The sequence below is a fragment of the Rhinopithecus bieti genome, unplaced genomic scaffold (genome assembly GCF_001698545.2).
Source record: "Rhinopithecus bieti isolate Rb0 unplaced genomic scaffold, ASM169854v2 scaffold_13349, whole genome shotgun sequence".
NCBI lineage: Eukaryota > Metazoa > Chordata > Mammalia > Primates > Cercopithecidae > Rhinopithecus > Rhinopithecus bieti.
This window is the reverse complement of record NW_016807772.1, coordinates 1,592,427-1,609,055: the sequence shown is the minus strand read 5'-3', so window position 1 is coordinate 1,609,055 and position 16,629 is coordinate 1,592,427. Positions and strand designations below refer to the sequence as shown.

General features: G+C 43.1%; 1 protein-coding gene across 9 annotated transcripts in view; it reads right to left on the bottom strand.

Annotated features, from left to right (window-relative positions):
* TBC1D1 (TBC1 domain family member 1) overlaps nucleotides 1-16,629 on the bottom strand; it is a 255,452-nt gene that overhangs the window by 47,697 nt on the left and 191,126 nt on the right. For 7 of the 9 annotated variants that reach the window (XM_017883753.1, XM_017883747.1, XM_017883746.1 and 4 more), the window contains one exon: nucleotides 1,365-1,550. In XM_017883753.1, coding sequence (XP_017739242.1) covers nucleotides 1,365-1,550 — 186 coding nt within the window. The other 2 variants (XM_017883756.1, XM_017883754.1) reach the window with 2 other exon arrangements.

Here is a 16,629-nt window from a genome sequence, read left to right as displayed (position 1 = left end):
TATTTAACTGATGACTCTTGTAGTAATGCCATCACTATCAAACATCTTTTAGACATCTGCTTTTAGAATTACTTTCATGAACACACAAAAAAGCGGCAGAAAAACTGGATTGGAAGAGAACAGCACTCACCTGCTCTAAACACCCCCCAGTGTGCTATCACCTTCCACAGCACCCTGATGGGAGGACCCATCTTTCTCAGCTTAAAACTGCATATTGGAAAGCTTACTAGCCTATTCCAACTGTGGGGCTACTTTCATATCGAAAGGTCTTATTCCTTTATATTTCATTTTCTGTTTTCAGTCAAAAGATATAGACACTATCTCTTTACATTCTATGAATTCGTACTTTTCAACTGCAGAAACTACGTTACTGGTACACAGTGTTGTCATAACTCACAAGTATCATATGGACATGCACAGAGAACGTCTGTCCACCCACTATGACACTAGCTATGCAACTGAAACTCATGGAATGCAACACATTCTCGGGAGCTTACTCCTCAGATTTGGTGTCTTAATGACTTTCAGCTCTATACAAGCATCAAGGTCATTTTAAAAGACCAAAATTTGCAATCAAGGATGATGCTGAATGAAACGTACTTCAATTCCAAAACTGTTCTGGGGCAATGGCAGGGTGACTGAATCATCTGCTACATCTTCCCTTTCAAAGAGATTATACAGACTTTCTGCTCAAAATCTTCACTACTTCATAGCTGGGCAATTAATTCTCTAGATACCCTAAGACCTATGCTCTTTCCAAAAGGTATGTAAACTTTGCATCTTAAGCTACTTTGAAGATAATATTAATTGGTTCCAGTATCAGTATGGAAACAGGAAAAGAACAAAATCTAAACATTCAAAGTTCATGTCATATTTTGACACTATTGATATCAGTACAGGTAGAATTCAGCTAATGTTTCTGCTTCAGATTACTCGCAACTCACTGAGAAAGCACATAGAGTGGAGTTATGCACTTTAATGATTTACACAAGAAAAGTTCACACCTAACACACAGGCACAGACTATGGCTGAGGAAAAAGTAGACTGAGAGGGAGAGAGGGGAAAACAAAAAGCACCTTTCAGCGCATTACAGCTTAGATTTAAAATTTTTATCTCAGAAGTTCTAGATACTGTACTAACAGTGACCATAGAGGAATAATGAATATAGTTGCTGAAACTATCATTAGATCACCAGAAAGTAAACAGTGTTAATATTACTATGAAAAAGTCAACAGATATAGACAGGTATGTATATTAGACTATCGTGCTGCTATATTTTTAAGACAGCAAGCTTATGTCTGATGTGATTCACTTCAGAGCCAAGATAAGACCAGGCCTGTTCAGTATCAAGACGGCAAACCAACCTTGGAGCTTCTGATTTTCCTTCTCCATTCTGAGCAGCAGTATCTGTTGAAGAATAGCCTTTTGCCACAGCTCTCGGAGCTCACGAGATGTCCTTTTCTTTTCCTCTGACGGGGGGCCAAAGGGCCCATCTTCACAAACTGGTTCTAAAGGAGATCGTGGGGGAAGCTCTCCCAGCTCTGAATAATCTGGAAAGGGAGAAGGGCATTCCAGAATCGTCATTTTTCAACAAAAAATGCACATTCAAATATAGTGCCAAATCAGCAAATTCTGTTCATTCAGATAAAATATAGTAATATCACCAAATTTAAAATTCAGGTGTCAATAAGCATTGGCATAAGCCATGTCTGAGTCACAAGCATGAAACATATGATATATCAAATAGCAAGCAAAACTTCAGTAGCCGAGGAAGTATTTAAAGATACCTGCTTTTTAAGGTGTAATATTCTTATCTTCTTCTGAAAACGTTATTTAATAATTATTGATAATTATAGAAAACGTTCATACAGTCCCTAGTGTGTACCAAACTGTTCTCAGAGCTTTATGTACAATAATTCAACACTCACAAAAAACTCTAAGTCATGGGTATTATAACTACCCAGTTTTAAAGAAATGCAAACTGAGGAACAGGGAGTTTATGTAACTTGCCTAATGTCACAGAGCTAGGAAGGAGTCAAGCCAGGACTGGAACCCAACAGTCTGGCTTTCATGTGCATTCTTAACCACTGTGCTATCTGGCTATTCTGAAAGAAGATTAAAATGTATTTAATAGCCAGTAATAACAGTAACCATTAGCAGACCCTCTACCAAGCGCTGGGCACTGTGCCGGGCATTTTATGTAGGTAGACTCATTTAATTCTGGTGACAAGTCCAGAAGGCAGATATTAGCCTGGAAAGGAAACTAAGGTTCAGAAACTTGCCCAAGGTCACACAGTGAGTAAGGAGGTACACCGGCATACTCTAACTCACCTCTTCCTGATTCAGAAGACCATTTGTTCCCACTACATACCACTACAATCCAAATGTTTCCTATGTCTAAATTACACAGCTTTACAGAGTCTTATTTCGTTATGATCCTATCAGACAAATGAATAAACTAAAATTCTACATCTTTTGGGGGTTTATAGGTATTATAGGAGGATGTTACTGTGTAATGTTCAATAGAAAAGCAAGAATTGAAATTATAAAGTATCATCTCAATTTGACACGTATTATGAGAGGCAGTACAGTTCGTTGATTAATAGGGCACGTTCTGGAGCCAGGCTGCTGGGATTCTGATCAAGACTCTGTCATGACAGATTTTGTGAACTTTAACAAGTTGCTTAACCTTCCACTTCCCAATCTGTCAAGTGGGAATGACAGAGCCTCCCCTCAGAGTGGTGGGAAACAAACTGAGTTAATAGGCTATAAACCACTGAGAACAGGGCCCAGCACAGAGTAAGAACACAATAAACCAAAAAATAGCTCTTTATTGTTTGCTATCATATATTCACTAGGGGCACAGAAAAGAAATCAAAATTTCAGCTACTCAACCGTAAGCTCTAACAAGGTTAGAACCTTGCTGCCTCATTGACCAGGGTTTTGGTCACCACACTGAGCACAGTTGCTGGCACCCAGTAGGTGCCTGAGAAATAACTGTTGAACAAAAGAAGGTACAAAATACTGGGTTTACATGTGCTGTTATTTATGTTTTCCCTCTATTTTCTAAATTTGTGGCAATAAATATTTTAAAATAAAACCTAAGGAAAATAATGCAAATCTATTCTAATTAAAATCAAAGATGGAAAAAATATTTTCCTGCAAAACACTCATAAAACAAATCCCTTCACCCCAAAACCTGTATACTTAGGATTAGTCATTACTGAATATGATACAGTTCAATTGAATCCTTTTATTTCATCTTATTCTGCAGCTTGAAGTCTTTCATTTGAGCCCTTTCCTTTCTTTTTTTTATTCTTTTACCGTCTTGGCTCTTGGAATTCTGTGGGACACTGCAGTTGTGATTAAAGTTCTGCTTTACCTCACATTGGAAGCATATCTCCCACTGGTTTGCAAGAGTCTCGTTTCCAAAAACTAAGTCCTATGAGATGTTCTGGCGTTCTGGATGGCATGGCAGGCACTGCCATGATAATGAGGGCAGCGTTTCCATGCACCCTCATAATCTCTTGTGTGTCAAGAGAACCCAGGACCCAGCCAGGCAACAGAGGGGAGCTCCGCTGAGGGTTAGGTGGGGTTGACCTGGAGATAAATATATATATATATGGTTTTTTGTGTGTGTGTGAGATGGAATCTCGCTCTGTTGCCCAGGCAGGAATGCAGTGGCAGGATCTCAGCTCACAGCAACCTCCACCTCCCAGGTTCAAGTGATTCTCCTGCCTCAGACTCCTGAGTGAGTACTTGGAATTACAGGCATGTGCCACCATGCCTGGCTAATTTCTGTACTTTTAGTCGAGACGGGGTTTCGCCATGTTGGCCAGATTGATCTCGAACTCCTGACCTCAGGTGATCTGCCCACCTCGGCTTCCCAAAGTGCTAGGATTATAGGTGTGAGCCACCACGCCCACCTGACCTGGATATTCTTAAACCCTACTAGTAAAACAAGGGTTTACCTCACCTAAACTCCTTCTAATCTCATCCTTCCTGTTTACCACAGCCTTCCTCTACCCAGGGTCTTGAAACTTCCTACTGTGTTCCTTTCAAATTCGGAATCACAATGAGCAGGTGTAACTCAAGCCAGGAGGATGGAACATTCCTAGCAGTAGAGGCTGCTTGTCCCAAGATCCATGTACTCTCTGCCACTTGGGCTACTGACAAGGACCACTGTCTACAGAAGTTTATGAAATTCCGGTTTTATTTTAGTATTCAGAGAAACTGGATCTGCAAAAATACAAGTATTGTTTGGTGACAACAACTGTGAGGTTTAAGATGGAAGCTGTCTGCCTAATGTTTTCTACTTTTGTGATCTTTTTCTTACTATCACTAGTGACAGTTTGTTGAGCTTTTACCATATGAGTTCTTGACACAAATAAGCTTGTTTGATCTTACAACAATCTCATAGGACGGGTGATATTATGATCTCCATTTTCCGACTAAAATAAGTAAGGTGCAGTGAGGTTTTATAACTTGGCCAAGGTCACACAGCTAGTAAGAGTCAGAGCCACGATGTGAAAATAGGTGTATTTTCCTCCAAAGTAAAAACAAAAACAAAAAAAGTTTACCCCATGCTTCTCTAACTTCTATATGCACAAGCCTCGCTGGGGATCTTGCTAAATTAAAGATTTGATTCAGCAAGTCTGAGGGGAGCATTTCCATCAAGCTCCCCAATAATGCCTCCCCTGCTGGTTCTCCAAGCACACTCTGAATAGCAGGGCTCCACACTGCAGCTTTACTCTCTATTTCCTCATGCAACCCTATGCACTTCCTAGCATGTGGGCTCATCTCCTTCACTCCCACCACTGAGAACACAGTTCAAATACTGTTGTCAGTTGCTTGAATTCAGGTCCTCAACACATGGCAGGAGCTTGTCCCAGACTTGCTCAGGGGACCCAGGCCAAGTCCAGAATACAAAGACATATTTGAGCACTAGTATTAATTTCACCTCTGCATGAACTAAGTAAAAGCTGATCCACTGTAAAGGTCAGCAAATAAACCCAAGAGTTTAGAGGAGGGTTTCTCAACCTCAGCACTACTGACATTTTGGGGCTGGATAATTCTTTGTCAGGAGGAACTGTTTTATACACCGTAGAATGTTTAGCAGTCTCCCTGGGCATAGTAGCATCTGCCCACCATCAATGCCTCCAGGCATTGCTAAATGTCCCCTAGGGGTCAGGAGGAACAAAACCACCTCTATTAAGAACCTCTGATTCAGAGTTAAAATCTCCCCATTTTATCTCTCCTAAACCCTGGGAAGGGGTAAAAATGTATCTCCTTTATCCAAATTCATTTCACATGGTAACAATTACTGATTTTTATAGTTTAACAACCAAGTTGTATAGATTAACAACAAAGTTGTGTAGATTAACAACAAAGTTTTATAATATTTTTTGTTCATACTAAAGACTAGCCTGGCTACAAAAGAGCTCGGTAATTTATAAATGGAGATAGTTAAAATCTTTGTTCTAAATTCGGCCTGCTGAATCAGTCCAAGTAAGCTGCTTTCTCAACAATGCAAAAAGATCCAGACTGAGGACAAAGCTATAGCTTTGTAATCAGTCCTCCTTCAGGCATGTGCAGTCTTGAGAGATGTGGACTCGAGTGGAGTGGCAGGTCGAGGAGAATAAAATCAAAGTCCGAAGCAACTGTCAGCTGAGAACCTTGTTCTAATGATAAACCCAGGCACTGTTTTCACTTACATCATTCCTAAGCCAATCCTACCAGCACTGAGTCCCTTATATGTATGCAGGGATGCGATGTGTTAGGTGGTCTAAGGAGGGCTACTCTGAGGTTTCTGTTCTCTAGAACAATCCCAGGGATCTGGCTTCTCTCCCTGACTTGCATTCTTGCTGAGAGACAGCTGCACAGAGGCCAGTGTAGGAAGTGTGGCTTGGCTCAGTGTAGTGGAGGTTGAGCTGAAGGAGGGGCTGCTCTACCTCTTGGGCCAACTGTGCTGGTGCCTCTTGGGAAAATGTATGCCTTCTGGGTTCCAGTCCCTCCATACAAAATGTGAGAAATTATATTCGCTGCCGACACCCAACTGTGGAGACCACAGGCACTGACAGGCATATTTATAAAGTCGGCAAAGCCACCAAACCAAAGGGCTGTGATAACACCTTAGTCCAGGATTAGATTTTACTATTCTGACATCTCCTATAATGACAAGATGTGGAGAACTTAAATTATGTAGCCTTCCAGAAACAATAGCCTCCAATGGGTTCTAAGAATTTTAAAACCAGTCATAATTCAGGAGGCCTTGGAGACAACTGCCTCCTATTAAATCATTGCTGTGACACTCCCAACAGAGTCATAAATATGATCTATGCTGGTATGTCCATATTTCAGATGCCAAATTATTCCCCAACAACTCTGTGCTGTTGCATTCTTTCTATCTGCACACAAATGTGTGGGGAAGAGTACGACACTGCATCATTGTTATGAACAGAATCAATGCCATGATCGAGAAAGAGAAAAAGCAATGTGCACACGACCTCCTATTTGTCTAGTATCTGGCTCTCTCAAGTGTAGAATACAGGGATCCTTTCTTGCATTTTCACAAAGCACTGACATTAAGTTCTGAACTGCAGTTCTCCTCCTTTTAAGGACATGATATTAAATCACATGTTAAATGCCCTGTAAGAAAGAGGAGCTCGAGAAGGAAAGGAGAAGACAGATCCTTATTCTCCAATTTTCTGGCTTTTTCTGTGTGTTACCCACCATAGAGCATTTTATAACTCTTCATCTCTCCTGAAAATTCTGAACTCTATGCCCAAAAAAAAAAAAAGGAAGAAGTTAAAAAAATTCCAGTTATTCTCAACCCTCTGTTTGAACAACATAAATCGATTCTGGAAAGGAGAAAACTGAACATTAAATCTCTGGAGAAAGGTTAACAACAACAGGGATTAACATCTGCAGCGTCTGTTGTTACCAACAGCTCAAGGAAATTTCTTAGAAAAAACAAAGTAAAATGACCATGTAGACTTAATGTTGTCAAACTGTTTACAGAGTGTAAGCAGCTTTACCTCTACTACAACAGAAAGCAGAGCCCAGGAGGCAGAGATTTCTGTGTTCCCTGCCATATTCCATGCCTGGGAAACAGTAGATACGCATGGGACATTCAATGGATGAACGGATTCATTTGCCCAAGTCCACTCCTAACCCTGACATGACTTCTGTGGATCTTTTATGGAAAATACTCCAATGAGAACCTGATTATTTCCCACAGCTGCATTATATGACAGTCTAGCTAGAGGAAAACAGAATGTTTTAAAGACAACATTCATTTGGTATAAAGAAATACTGTTAAGTTCTTGCCTCATGCCAGGCATGCTGCTAGAAATCCAGCTTTCAATCAGGGTAGCAGAGAAGTATGAGTACTAAAATAAGGGAAATACAAAGAAAGTGTTCCGGAACTTCAGCAAAGAAAGATGAATTTTGGCTGTTTATCAGGTCAAGAGCATGGGCCCTGGAGCCAGGTATCTGGGATCGAACCTGGCTCTACCTTGATCTAGCTACGCAACCTCAAATGGGTTACCTGATCACTTGCCACCTCAGTTTCCTAATCTGCGAAATCTGCATAGTACTGCCTAGCTCATAGGGTTATTGTGAGCTAGGTAATGTGTGGAAAAAAACAAGCCTGCATACAGTAAACATTTAATAAAATGTCAGCTACCGTTCTTCTTACTGTCATTGTTGTCAGTTTTTGTGGAAAGGGGCGTGGTTCTGGAAGGACAGGTAAAATCCATACAGGTTTAATTGATGGGAGCCATTTTAGGTAAATGGACCAGCATAAACAAGGTGTGCAGGTAATTATTAACTCATCACTGAAAACGACTCATTTTGTCTAATGACCAGATAGTACACGCATGAATACAGAAGACGAGGCTGGCTGACTTTAGGTTGCTTAAGGTCTAGTCGATCCACATATTAATTAGTAAGAAATTGGGAATTCCAGAAGACTGGGGGCTTTTAAAGCAAAAGCAATTTGATATATACATTCTTCAGCACCGGAACGATATCCTGGCAGGCAGGGAGTGCATAACATAGTGGATCAGACACATGAAAGGCGACTACCAAATGGCGAGAACAAGTACTCGAAAAAGAGCTATGGACACAGAACAGAGCACCTAATTCTGCCTGAGATGGGAGCCATGGGAGGGGAGGGGTGTGAAGAGGAGAGAGGCACACACATCCTTAAAAAGAGAAGCCAAGATAAGCAGAAACAAGGGCCAGTAGCAAGAGGCCTGCAGATCTTATCCCCACTCTCTCCCAAAATAGCTGTTTAGGGTAAACTTCCAAGGCTGTGGAAGGATGACTTAGAGATGAGGAAGTCAAAAGTTCTGACTCAGTCTGGTTAGAGGTCATGACAACAGTTCAGAAGAGCACCGAAGACCGCATGGCAGTGGGAAGTCCAGGGAAGAGAACCAGGAAGAGTCACAGAGAACAGGCCTGGCTGGGTGAGCCCAGAGCACAGAGTACCAGGAGCTCTGCGCAGCTCCGGTGGTGGGCGGCTGGTGGCTCTAAATGGGAGGTCTACAGGAACTGGAGAAGAATTAAGAAAAAGCCGTAGACAGGACATAACGCATGGGAGAAAATTATCCTTGGAAAGAAATGACGTTTGTCTTTGCATCTGCAAGGGGAAGGAAGCTGTACTTTTTGAGGAGCTGAAAGTCAGGGCTCTCAGTTCTTGATTAAAGACAACAAAACTAAAGAGAAACAAATATTCAACCACAGCCAGAATCCTAAGTGCTGATCTTTGTAACAGTTTGCCCTGTCCTGTTACCATTTCTGTAACACTGATCTTCAACTGTGGTTCTTGTAATTTTATGAGACATGCTGGGGTGGAAAAGCCCACCATGGCCCCTGGTCAGTGCCACCAGGATGAGCACCTGAGGGCTGTGTCTGGGAAGCTGGGCCTTGCCTTCCCAGGGACTTCCCACCAGCAGCCACATCACAATGGCGACCTTCGCCACCCCGCCCTTACTTTCCTTCTTTCTTCAGGATTGTGAGGAAACTGTCAGTGCTCACAGGAACGTGGAGCTGAAAGGGACATTGGAAAATGACTTAGCTCAACCCCCACTCTCTTCCCAGATGTGGAAACCGAAGCTTAAAGAGGTCCAATGTCACATTTTCTGGGCACTTACTATGTGCCAGGCAGTTTGCTTTACTAGTACCCCACTGATTTCATCTTCACAACCAATGGATAAGCTAGGAATTGGTTTTATCCCTCCATGGCAAGGCACGGGACACAGAGCTAACCAGGGGGTGGAGCCAGGACTAGAACTTGGCTGGCTCATCCTAATGCCTTGGGGTAATGGATACAAAAGCAAAGAGGAAAAGGAGCAGGCAACTGATGATGCCAGCTCTGGTACTAACTACCAGGAAACGGGCAAGCTTCTTGACCCCTCTGTGTGTCAGTTTCCTCATTCATAAATCACAGACAATAACAGCATCCACCCCCCAACACAGCTTGTTGTGGTGATTAAACGAAACATCCTTGAGAGCGCTTAAAAACAGTACTTGGACAAGAGTAAGTGCCGAGTTCCTATTAATATCATTATCTATTTTGTTCTAAAAAAAGATAATCTATTTGGCAAAATCTTTCTGTTGCTTAGACTTCTTCACAATCAGACTAGGGTTGGGGATAAAAAAGAAAGTTGATTTACTGAAGAATACTGGAGAATACTGTTCTATGAAGAAAATACCAACATTTTCCCAAGGGCTCCCCGCAACAATAGGAGGCTCCGGGTCACCGTCTTGGTGTGTACAGGGCCCATGGTCACGTAGAAATAGGGTGGGAGAGGGGTAGAGTTTTGGCCTTTCTTTGTCTGGCTGACTCTCCTGTCAATGCTCAGCTCCAAGGCCATGCCCCTGGAGACGGCTTCCTCCTGCTGTGCCTGCCCGGAGGGACCCCAGACGCCTCCTCTGTGGCCAACAGTACCATGGCGCTCTGAGCACAGAAAACAAACACAAGAGGACCTCCGAGATGCAGGAGGCCAGGGAGCCTGGAGCATCTCAGGAAAGACTGGGTCGAAAGAAGAGAAGTCAAAGAGGGCTGGGACAGCCTATGAGGGGCCAGCAACGAATACGCAGAGTGGAAGCAAACAAGCAGGCCCCGGGTGCCAGGCAACTCTCGACCCAAGGGATTGGGTCTCAGCTCCTTAGTTTATTCTTAAGTTATGCAAAACTATCATAGAACTTCACATATACTTCATATATAGATATCTGACACTTTCATACAACTTTCTACATATAAAACCTTGTAAGAAACATATCACAAGGTGTTTATCCCTCCCCTACCTTCCTGTGAGCAATCATGCATTCAATTCACTGCAGAACACTGATGAAAGAAAATCAAGCTCCACCCCTAAGGAGACAGCTGAGCAGGCCACCGTTGCAGGTCTGTGTGCCAAGGGGTCAAGGGCACCCCATAGGGTGGCGAGAGTGCAGGCCCAACCTCAGAAGAGATGATCCCAAGTGAGATGTTCGTGGGGGTGGGGAGGGGTGGGAGTGGAGAAAGGGGAAACGTCCAGTGCTGAGTTCTGACACACGGCTGGGAAGGAGGAATGCCAGAGGTGAGGGGCAGTCCCACCTTGGCAAGTGTGGGAATTAAAAGACAGCAGCATGATGAATTTGATGACTGCAAATAGTTCCCCACAGCTCAGGGAAGGGGCAGGGAGTGCCTGCAGATGGTAAGAGGTGGGTCGGGTCAGGTGGTCAGAAGGACAAGGACCTCCTGTGCTGGGCAAGGCCACCATCCTGACCACACTCTGAAGAACAGGTGAAAAACAGCAGACAGTGAGTGGGCAGTAACCACATGGAGTTACCCTGACTGCTGCCCACACTTAGCACTCTGATCTCCTCCATGTGGATTTTTTTAAAAAGGTGTCAGACCACCCAACATTCGTTATTTACATTGTTCACTCTGTGATGACAGCTGCTGGTCAAACCTACTCAGCTTGGACCTCACTGTGGGCACAGAGGTCAGGACATCTGGCCACTCCCTCCAGCAGCATATGGGTCACAGCTGATAGAACCTAAACCATGAGTTCAGTCTACGGGAGAAGTTCTCAAAATGTGGTCCCCACACGAGCTTCAGCATCAGCACCACCTGGGAGCTTGTTAGAAATGCAAATTTTTGGTCCCACCCCAAACCTACTGGATCAAAAACTCTGGGGTAGATCCAGCAACCTGGATTTGAACAACTGGGAAATTCTAACACACACAAAAGAATCTCTGGCCTTTGGCGTTCAGCACTTTTTTAGCCACTTACTTTATGTTACAGAGTTACCTTAATTGGATGTTTCACATTATGTGACACTAGGGAACAAAGGTACCTTTTAAATACATTATTTTAAATTAATTTAGCAATGACTCAACCCATTAAGGATGGATGACCTGACCATTCAATAGAGTTTTAATATTTTGCTTTTTTTTTTTTTAAATGGAGTCTCGCTCTTGTTGCCCAGGCTGGACTGCAGTGGCGCAATCTCGGCTCACTGCAACCTCCGCCTGCCGGGGTTCAAGTGATTCCCTTGCCTCAGCCTCCCAAGTAGCTGGAATTACAGGTGCACACCACCACGCCTGGCTAATTTTTTTGTATTTTTAGTAGAGACGAGGTTTCACCACATTGGCCAGGCAGGTCTTGAACTCCTGACCTCAGGTGATCTGCCCGCCTCGGCCTCGCAACGTGCTGGGGTAGAAGCATGAGCCACCGCCCCTGGCCATATCACCATGTTTTTCAAACACCAGTCAAGTCGCACTTTTATCTTTGTCAAAGGCAAAGTTCAAAGCCAAAGTTTGAACTAAATACCATTTTCTTAAGAAATGCATTAGGGGCCGCTCCCTGCTAATCCAGATCAACAACCCACACTATTACAGCCATAACAAATCTTCCAGAAAACTTCTAGATCTGAACATAGTCAGAGACAGACTGATGACTCACCTAACATAAACAGAAAAATATACTACTAAAAGCTAAGCTCATAATTTCTCAACCCACATCATTTAGGCATCTGCAGAAAAGCAGCTCATTACAACCCAGCTTTCAACCCCTCCACCATGGGAGCCTCCCCTCCAGCCCTGGCCTCCCTAGCCCAAGGTGCTGCCACACCCTGCCGAGAAAGGCAGGCTCAGTATCTCAGGGCCTTTCTGCTTCTGTTTCTACTGAGACACGGTGAAAAGAAAAGCAAGCCAACTTCCTTACCCTCAAATCTCCCCTAACAAAGTGTTATGAGGGTCAAAATTAGACCTGGAAACAGAAAAGTGGCTGTGTTACAGAGAAACAGCTTTTAAACTATGCCCCGTGAAGCTCTGGTTGCAAAGTCCAGGAAGCCAGGGAGTGGAAAATGGAGCTCCGGCTGCTCTAATAAAATCATAGGGACTGGGTGGCTTAAACAACACATGTTTGTTTCTCACCGTTCTGGAGGGGAAGTCCAAGATGAGGGTGCCAGCTGCAAAGTCCATGCAGGAAGCCAGGGAGTGGAGAATGGAGCTCGGGCTGCTCTAATAAAATCATAGGGACTGGGTGGCTTAAACAACACACATTTGTTTCTCACCGTTCTGGAGGGGAAGTCCAAGATCAGGGTGCCAGCACAAGTGTATTCTAGTGAGAGCCCTGTCTCTTCCTGACTTGCAGAGAGCTTCCTTCTTGCTGTATCCTCACAGGGTGAAGAGAGAGGAAGCTCTGGGGTCTCTAACTCTTATTGGGATGACAGTAATCCCATTAATGAGGGCTTCATTCATACAATCTCAACTAAACTTAATCACCTCCCAAGGGCCTCTCTTCAAACACCGTTGTGCATTGGGGCTTCAACACAGGAATTTTGGGGGGACACAAATATTCAGTCCATAACAGGAGCAAATCTGATTCCAAACTACCCCATCCCTAAAGCAAAGCAGGTTTAATGTTTTACAGAGCCTCTGACAACTTCCCTTTTAAAAAAGTTCATTCTGTACCTAAGAAAAAAGGAATATGTTTAAAGCCCAGGAAACAAGGCTTTATTACGACAGAAAGGCATGGGATGGCCTTGAGCTGAGCCCCAATGGATTGGCATAATTCAGAAACTTTTTGAAGCGGGAGGGGAGGCCTGGGGGTGCCAGAAAAGGATTTGTTTGAGCAAAGGCACCAAGTACTCTGGCTCAGAGCTGTCCTTTCTTTTGAATTCACAGTACTTGCTTTTTAGGTCATTAGCGTGGCCACCGACCTAGTGCTGCTGTGCAGCACCTTTCATCTTTGCTGTTCTTTAACTTTAAGCCAGGTCCTGGGATCCTACTTGAAAGTGGACTCTAGCATCTGGTCTACTTTCATCCTGCTTCCTCACCCAGACTTCCTCCTTGTCAACACAGGACAACCTGACCTACCCCACCACAAGAAGCAGATTTAGAACAGTACCTCCAACCCACCCCAGTTCCACTGCATCAACCCAGGGCGATGCATAACATGTGCTTCCAAGTCCCTGGATTATCATGGAGTGCAATGCCAGCACTTGACATAAAAGCCCAACATCTAATTAAAATCGCTTGAACATCCAGAAGACAAGGGAGAGGGGAAAAAAGGATGACGACTGGTCCCCAGACTCAAGACTTGAGAAATCACAGGCTTTTAATGTAAAATCAGACAAAATGCACTGAAGGCAAAAAAAAAAAAAGAAAGAAAAAAAGAAAAATTAAGGTTTTGTGAAAGAACCAAAAGTCAAGGTGTAGTTTCTGCCAAATGCCATTTATAATATAGATAGGCAGATTCCATGTATTTAATTTGTACTTAAATAATGTTTATTAAGCTTAGGATAGAAAAGGATCATTTTATCCCGATAGAGTTTCAACCTCAAAATTATTAAGGTTTATGCCACAAAATAGCATTGCATCAATAAAAGAACAAAAACCCTTTGGGAATTTTAAAAGACTCTTCTCCTCAATAGCTGCAGCTTTCCAATTCAGAACCTTGAACTTAGTAGACACAACATTTTCCCATCCTTTCTTCTCTCTTGGCAACTGTCTTCCTTACGACACTTGTATGCTCCTTTATCTAGCATTTGGTCCACTTTCAATCCAGTACCTAGAACAATGCTTTTACATACAACTGCGCACTCAGTATAGTGATATGTTAAATAACATGCAATACATCTATCTCATGTCAGAGGCAGGGATATCTTACCTGCAAATTTTAGACCCTCATTAAAAGCTATCATCCCCTGATGATATGATGATAAAGGCTATTACAGAAAGAACCGTCCTAAGAGGTAGAAGGAACGGCTATTACAGTCACTGAGGTCTGAAACATGGAGCCTAAATCTGAGTGGCAGCCAGGAAACAGGAAGGTACGAGTTTCACTGTGGAAGGAGAGAGAACTCAGGTAGAGGAGCCTGGAATCTGGAGTGACTGGTAAAATAATACAACAGTGGCACAAATGGCAATTTCAAGAAAAGAAGCCCAATTTTTCCCTCTTGGGCCTAGGAGACGGTTTTTAGGTATGTTGGCTGACTGGGTTTCTTTTCCTCCTGAAAAAAATATTTTAGTTGGTGGCAGAGAAACTGTAAACACTAATATTATTATCTACCTATATATTTATCTAAGGAAAAAAACGTTATGTATAATTCTACCTCCCTAAAATAAACATTCTTAATATTTTCATATATTTTCTCTCTGGTCTATTTTTGGATTTTCACTCTATGAATAAATGTAACTTCCATTCTATATTCTAGGTTTTCATCAGCAGTGCATTGTGTGCACCTCCAAGGTCTGGAACCACCCTTAAGACATTAATAGGATGCAGATGCTGAAGTGCCTAAGCATGCCCAAGTAGGAATAGGGCTCAGAAGATGGGGGCAGGAGGATCATGACCCCAGTCTCACATAAAGGGATCGGGGTCAGACATGTGCACTTGGGATTTGATGTGGTTTGGCTATGTCCCCACCCAATTCTCATCTTGAATTATAGTTCTCATAATCCCCATGTTGTGGGAGGGACCAGGTGGAGATAATCATGGGGCAGTTTCCCCATCCTGTTCTCATGACAGTTGAGTTAGTTCTCATGAGATCTGACGGTTTTATAAGGGGCTTTTCCCCCTTTTGCTCAGCACTTCTCTCTCCTGCTGCCATGTGAAGGAGGACATGTTTGCTTCTCCTTTCACCACGATTGTAAGTTTCCTGAGGCCTCCCCAGCCATGCTGAACTGTGAGTCAAATAAACCTCTTTCCTTTATAAATTACCCAGTCTCAGGTATGTTTTTATTAGCAGTGTGAGAACAGACTAACACAGGACTCATCTCCGGAGAGGTGCCACTGGAAACTATTCAACCAGAAATAATCAATGAGCAAGGTGCCATCACAGCTCTGTAACTTGCAGAGAAGAGCTAGTGAGATATGTAGTATAATAAAACATGTGACCAAGGGAAAAAAATAAAAAGACAAAGGAGTAGGAAAGGTCCCAGAGGCATGTACAGGTGACTGTCAATGGCATCAAGAAAATCCTGATGGGGATTCTGCTTGCACAGCTGTCCTGAAGTGAGACTCTGTGACCTGGCTGATGACAAGTGATTAAATTGCTATAGGCTCCAGTTAAAAACTTTGTTGCCCTCTACCCTCCCTCCTCTCATGCATCTGTGACTAAAATACCTAACCCCACCCATCCCATTACACAATGCTTATCTGGAAGTGATCTGAGGTCAGAATCCATTAAAGGAAGCCCATGACTTAAAAATTAGGAAATACTTTTGTGCTTTGCTGAGGAGAGGCGATGGGGAAGTCCTCACGATGAAACAAAAAGTTTAAAATAGTAAACCAATTCTCCTCCCAACCCAATACAATGTTCAGTGAGTTATATGTGGAAATGTGACCTTTCCACCTGGAAAACCCCAGCCTCACTGCTTTCCTTTGAAGGGCCCATATCCTGAAAGAAATCAACTTGGGAAGTTGCATACTTTTTAGGTATCTATGACTCTTAGGCAAGTGGGAAACTCAGGTTTTAGTTGTGTTAAGTTTCAGTCTTGAATGTTCTCCTGTAGTAGAAAATGAAAACAGATGATATGATCATCAAGATCTCTTAAAAGTCAGTACTCTGACATACATTTACAATCCCAAAAGATTTCAAACACTTTAATCTGTTTTATGGCTTAAAGTGGACAAGTTCAAATGCTCCTTGAAAACTGTTTTTGTGGTAAGCAAATTTCTTAAACATTACCACAATTTACTTGGACTAAAAACATCATTAAAGAGGTAATATTTTCTTTCAAAAGTCTCTACTGACTGTGGCCAGGCGTGGTGGCTCATGCCTATAATCCCAGCACTTTGGGAGGCCGAGGCGGGCAGATGACAAGGTCAGGAGTTCAAGACCAGTCTGGCCAACACGGCAAAACCCCATCTCTACTGAAAATACAAAAATTAGCCAAGTGTGGTGGCATGTGCCTGCAATCACAGCTACTTGGGAGGCTGAGGCAGGAGAATCACTTGAACCCAGGAGGCAGAGGTTGCAGTGAGCCAAGATTGGGCCACTGCACTCCAGCCTGGGTGACGGAGCAAGACTCTGTCTCAAAAAAAAAGAGAGACTAAGAAAGTCTCTACTGACAAGAACTGAATATGGCAAATCCCAGCACACGCAGCTTCCATTTGTCACTAAG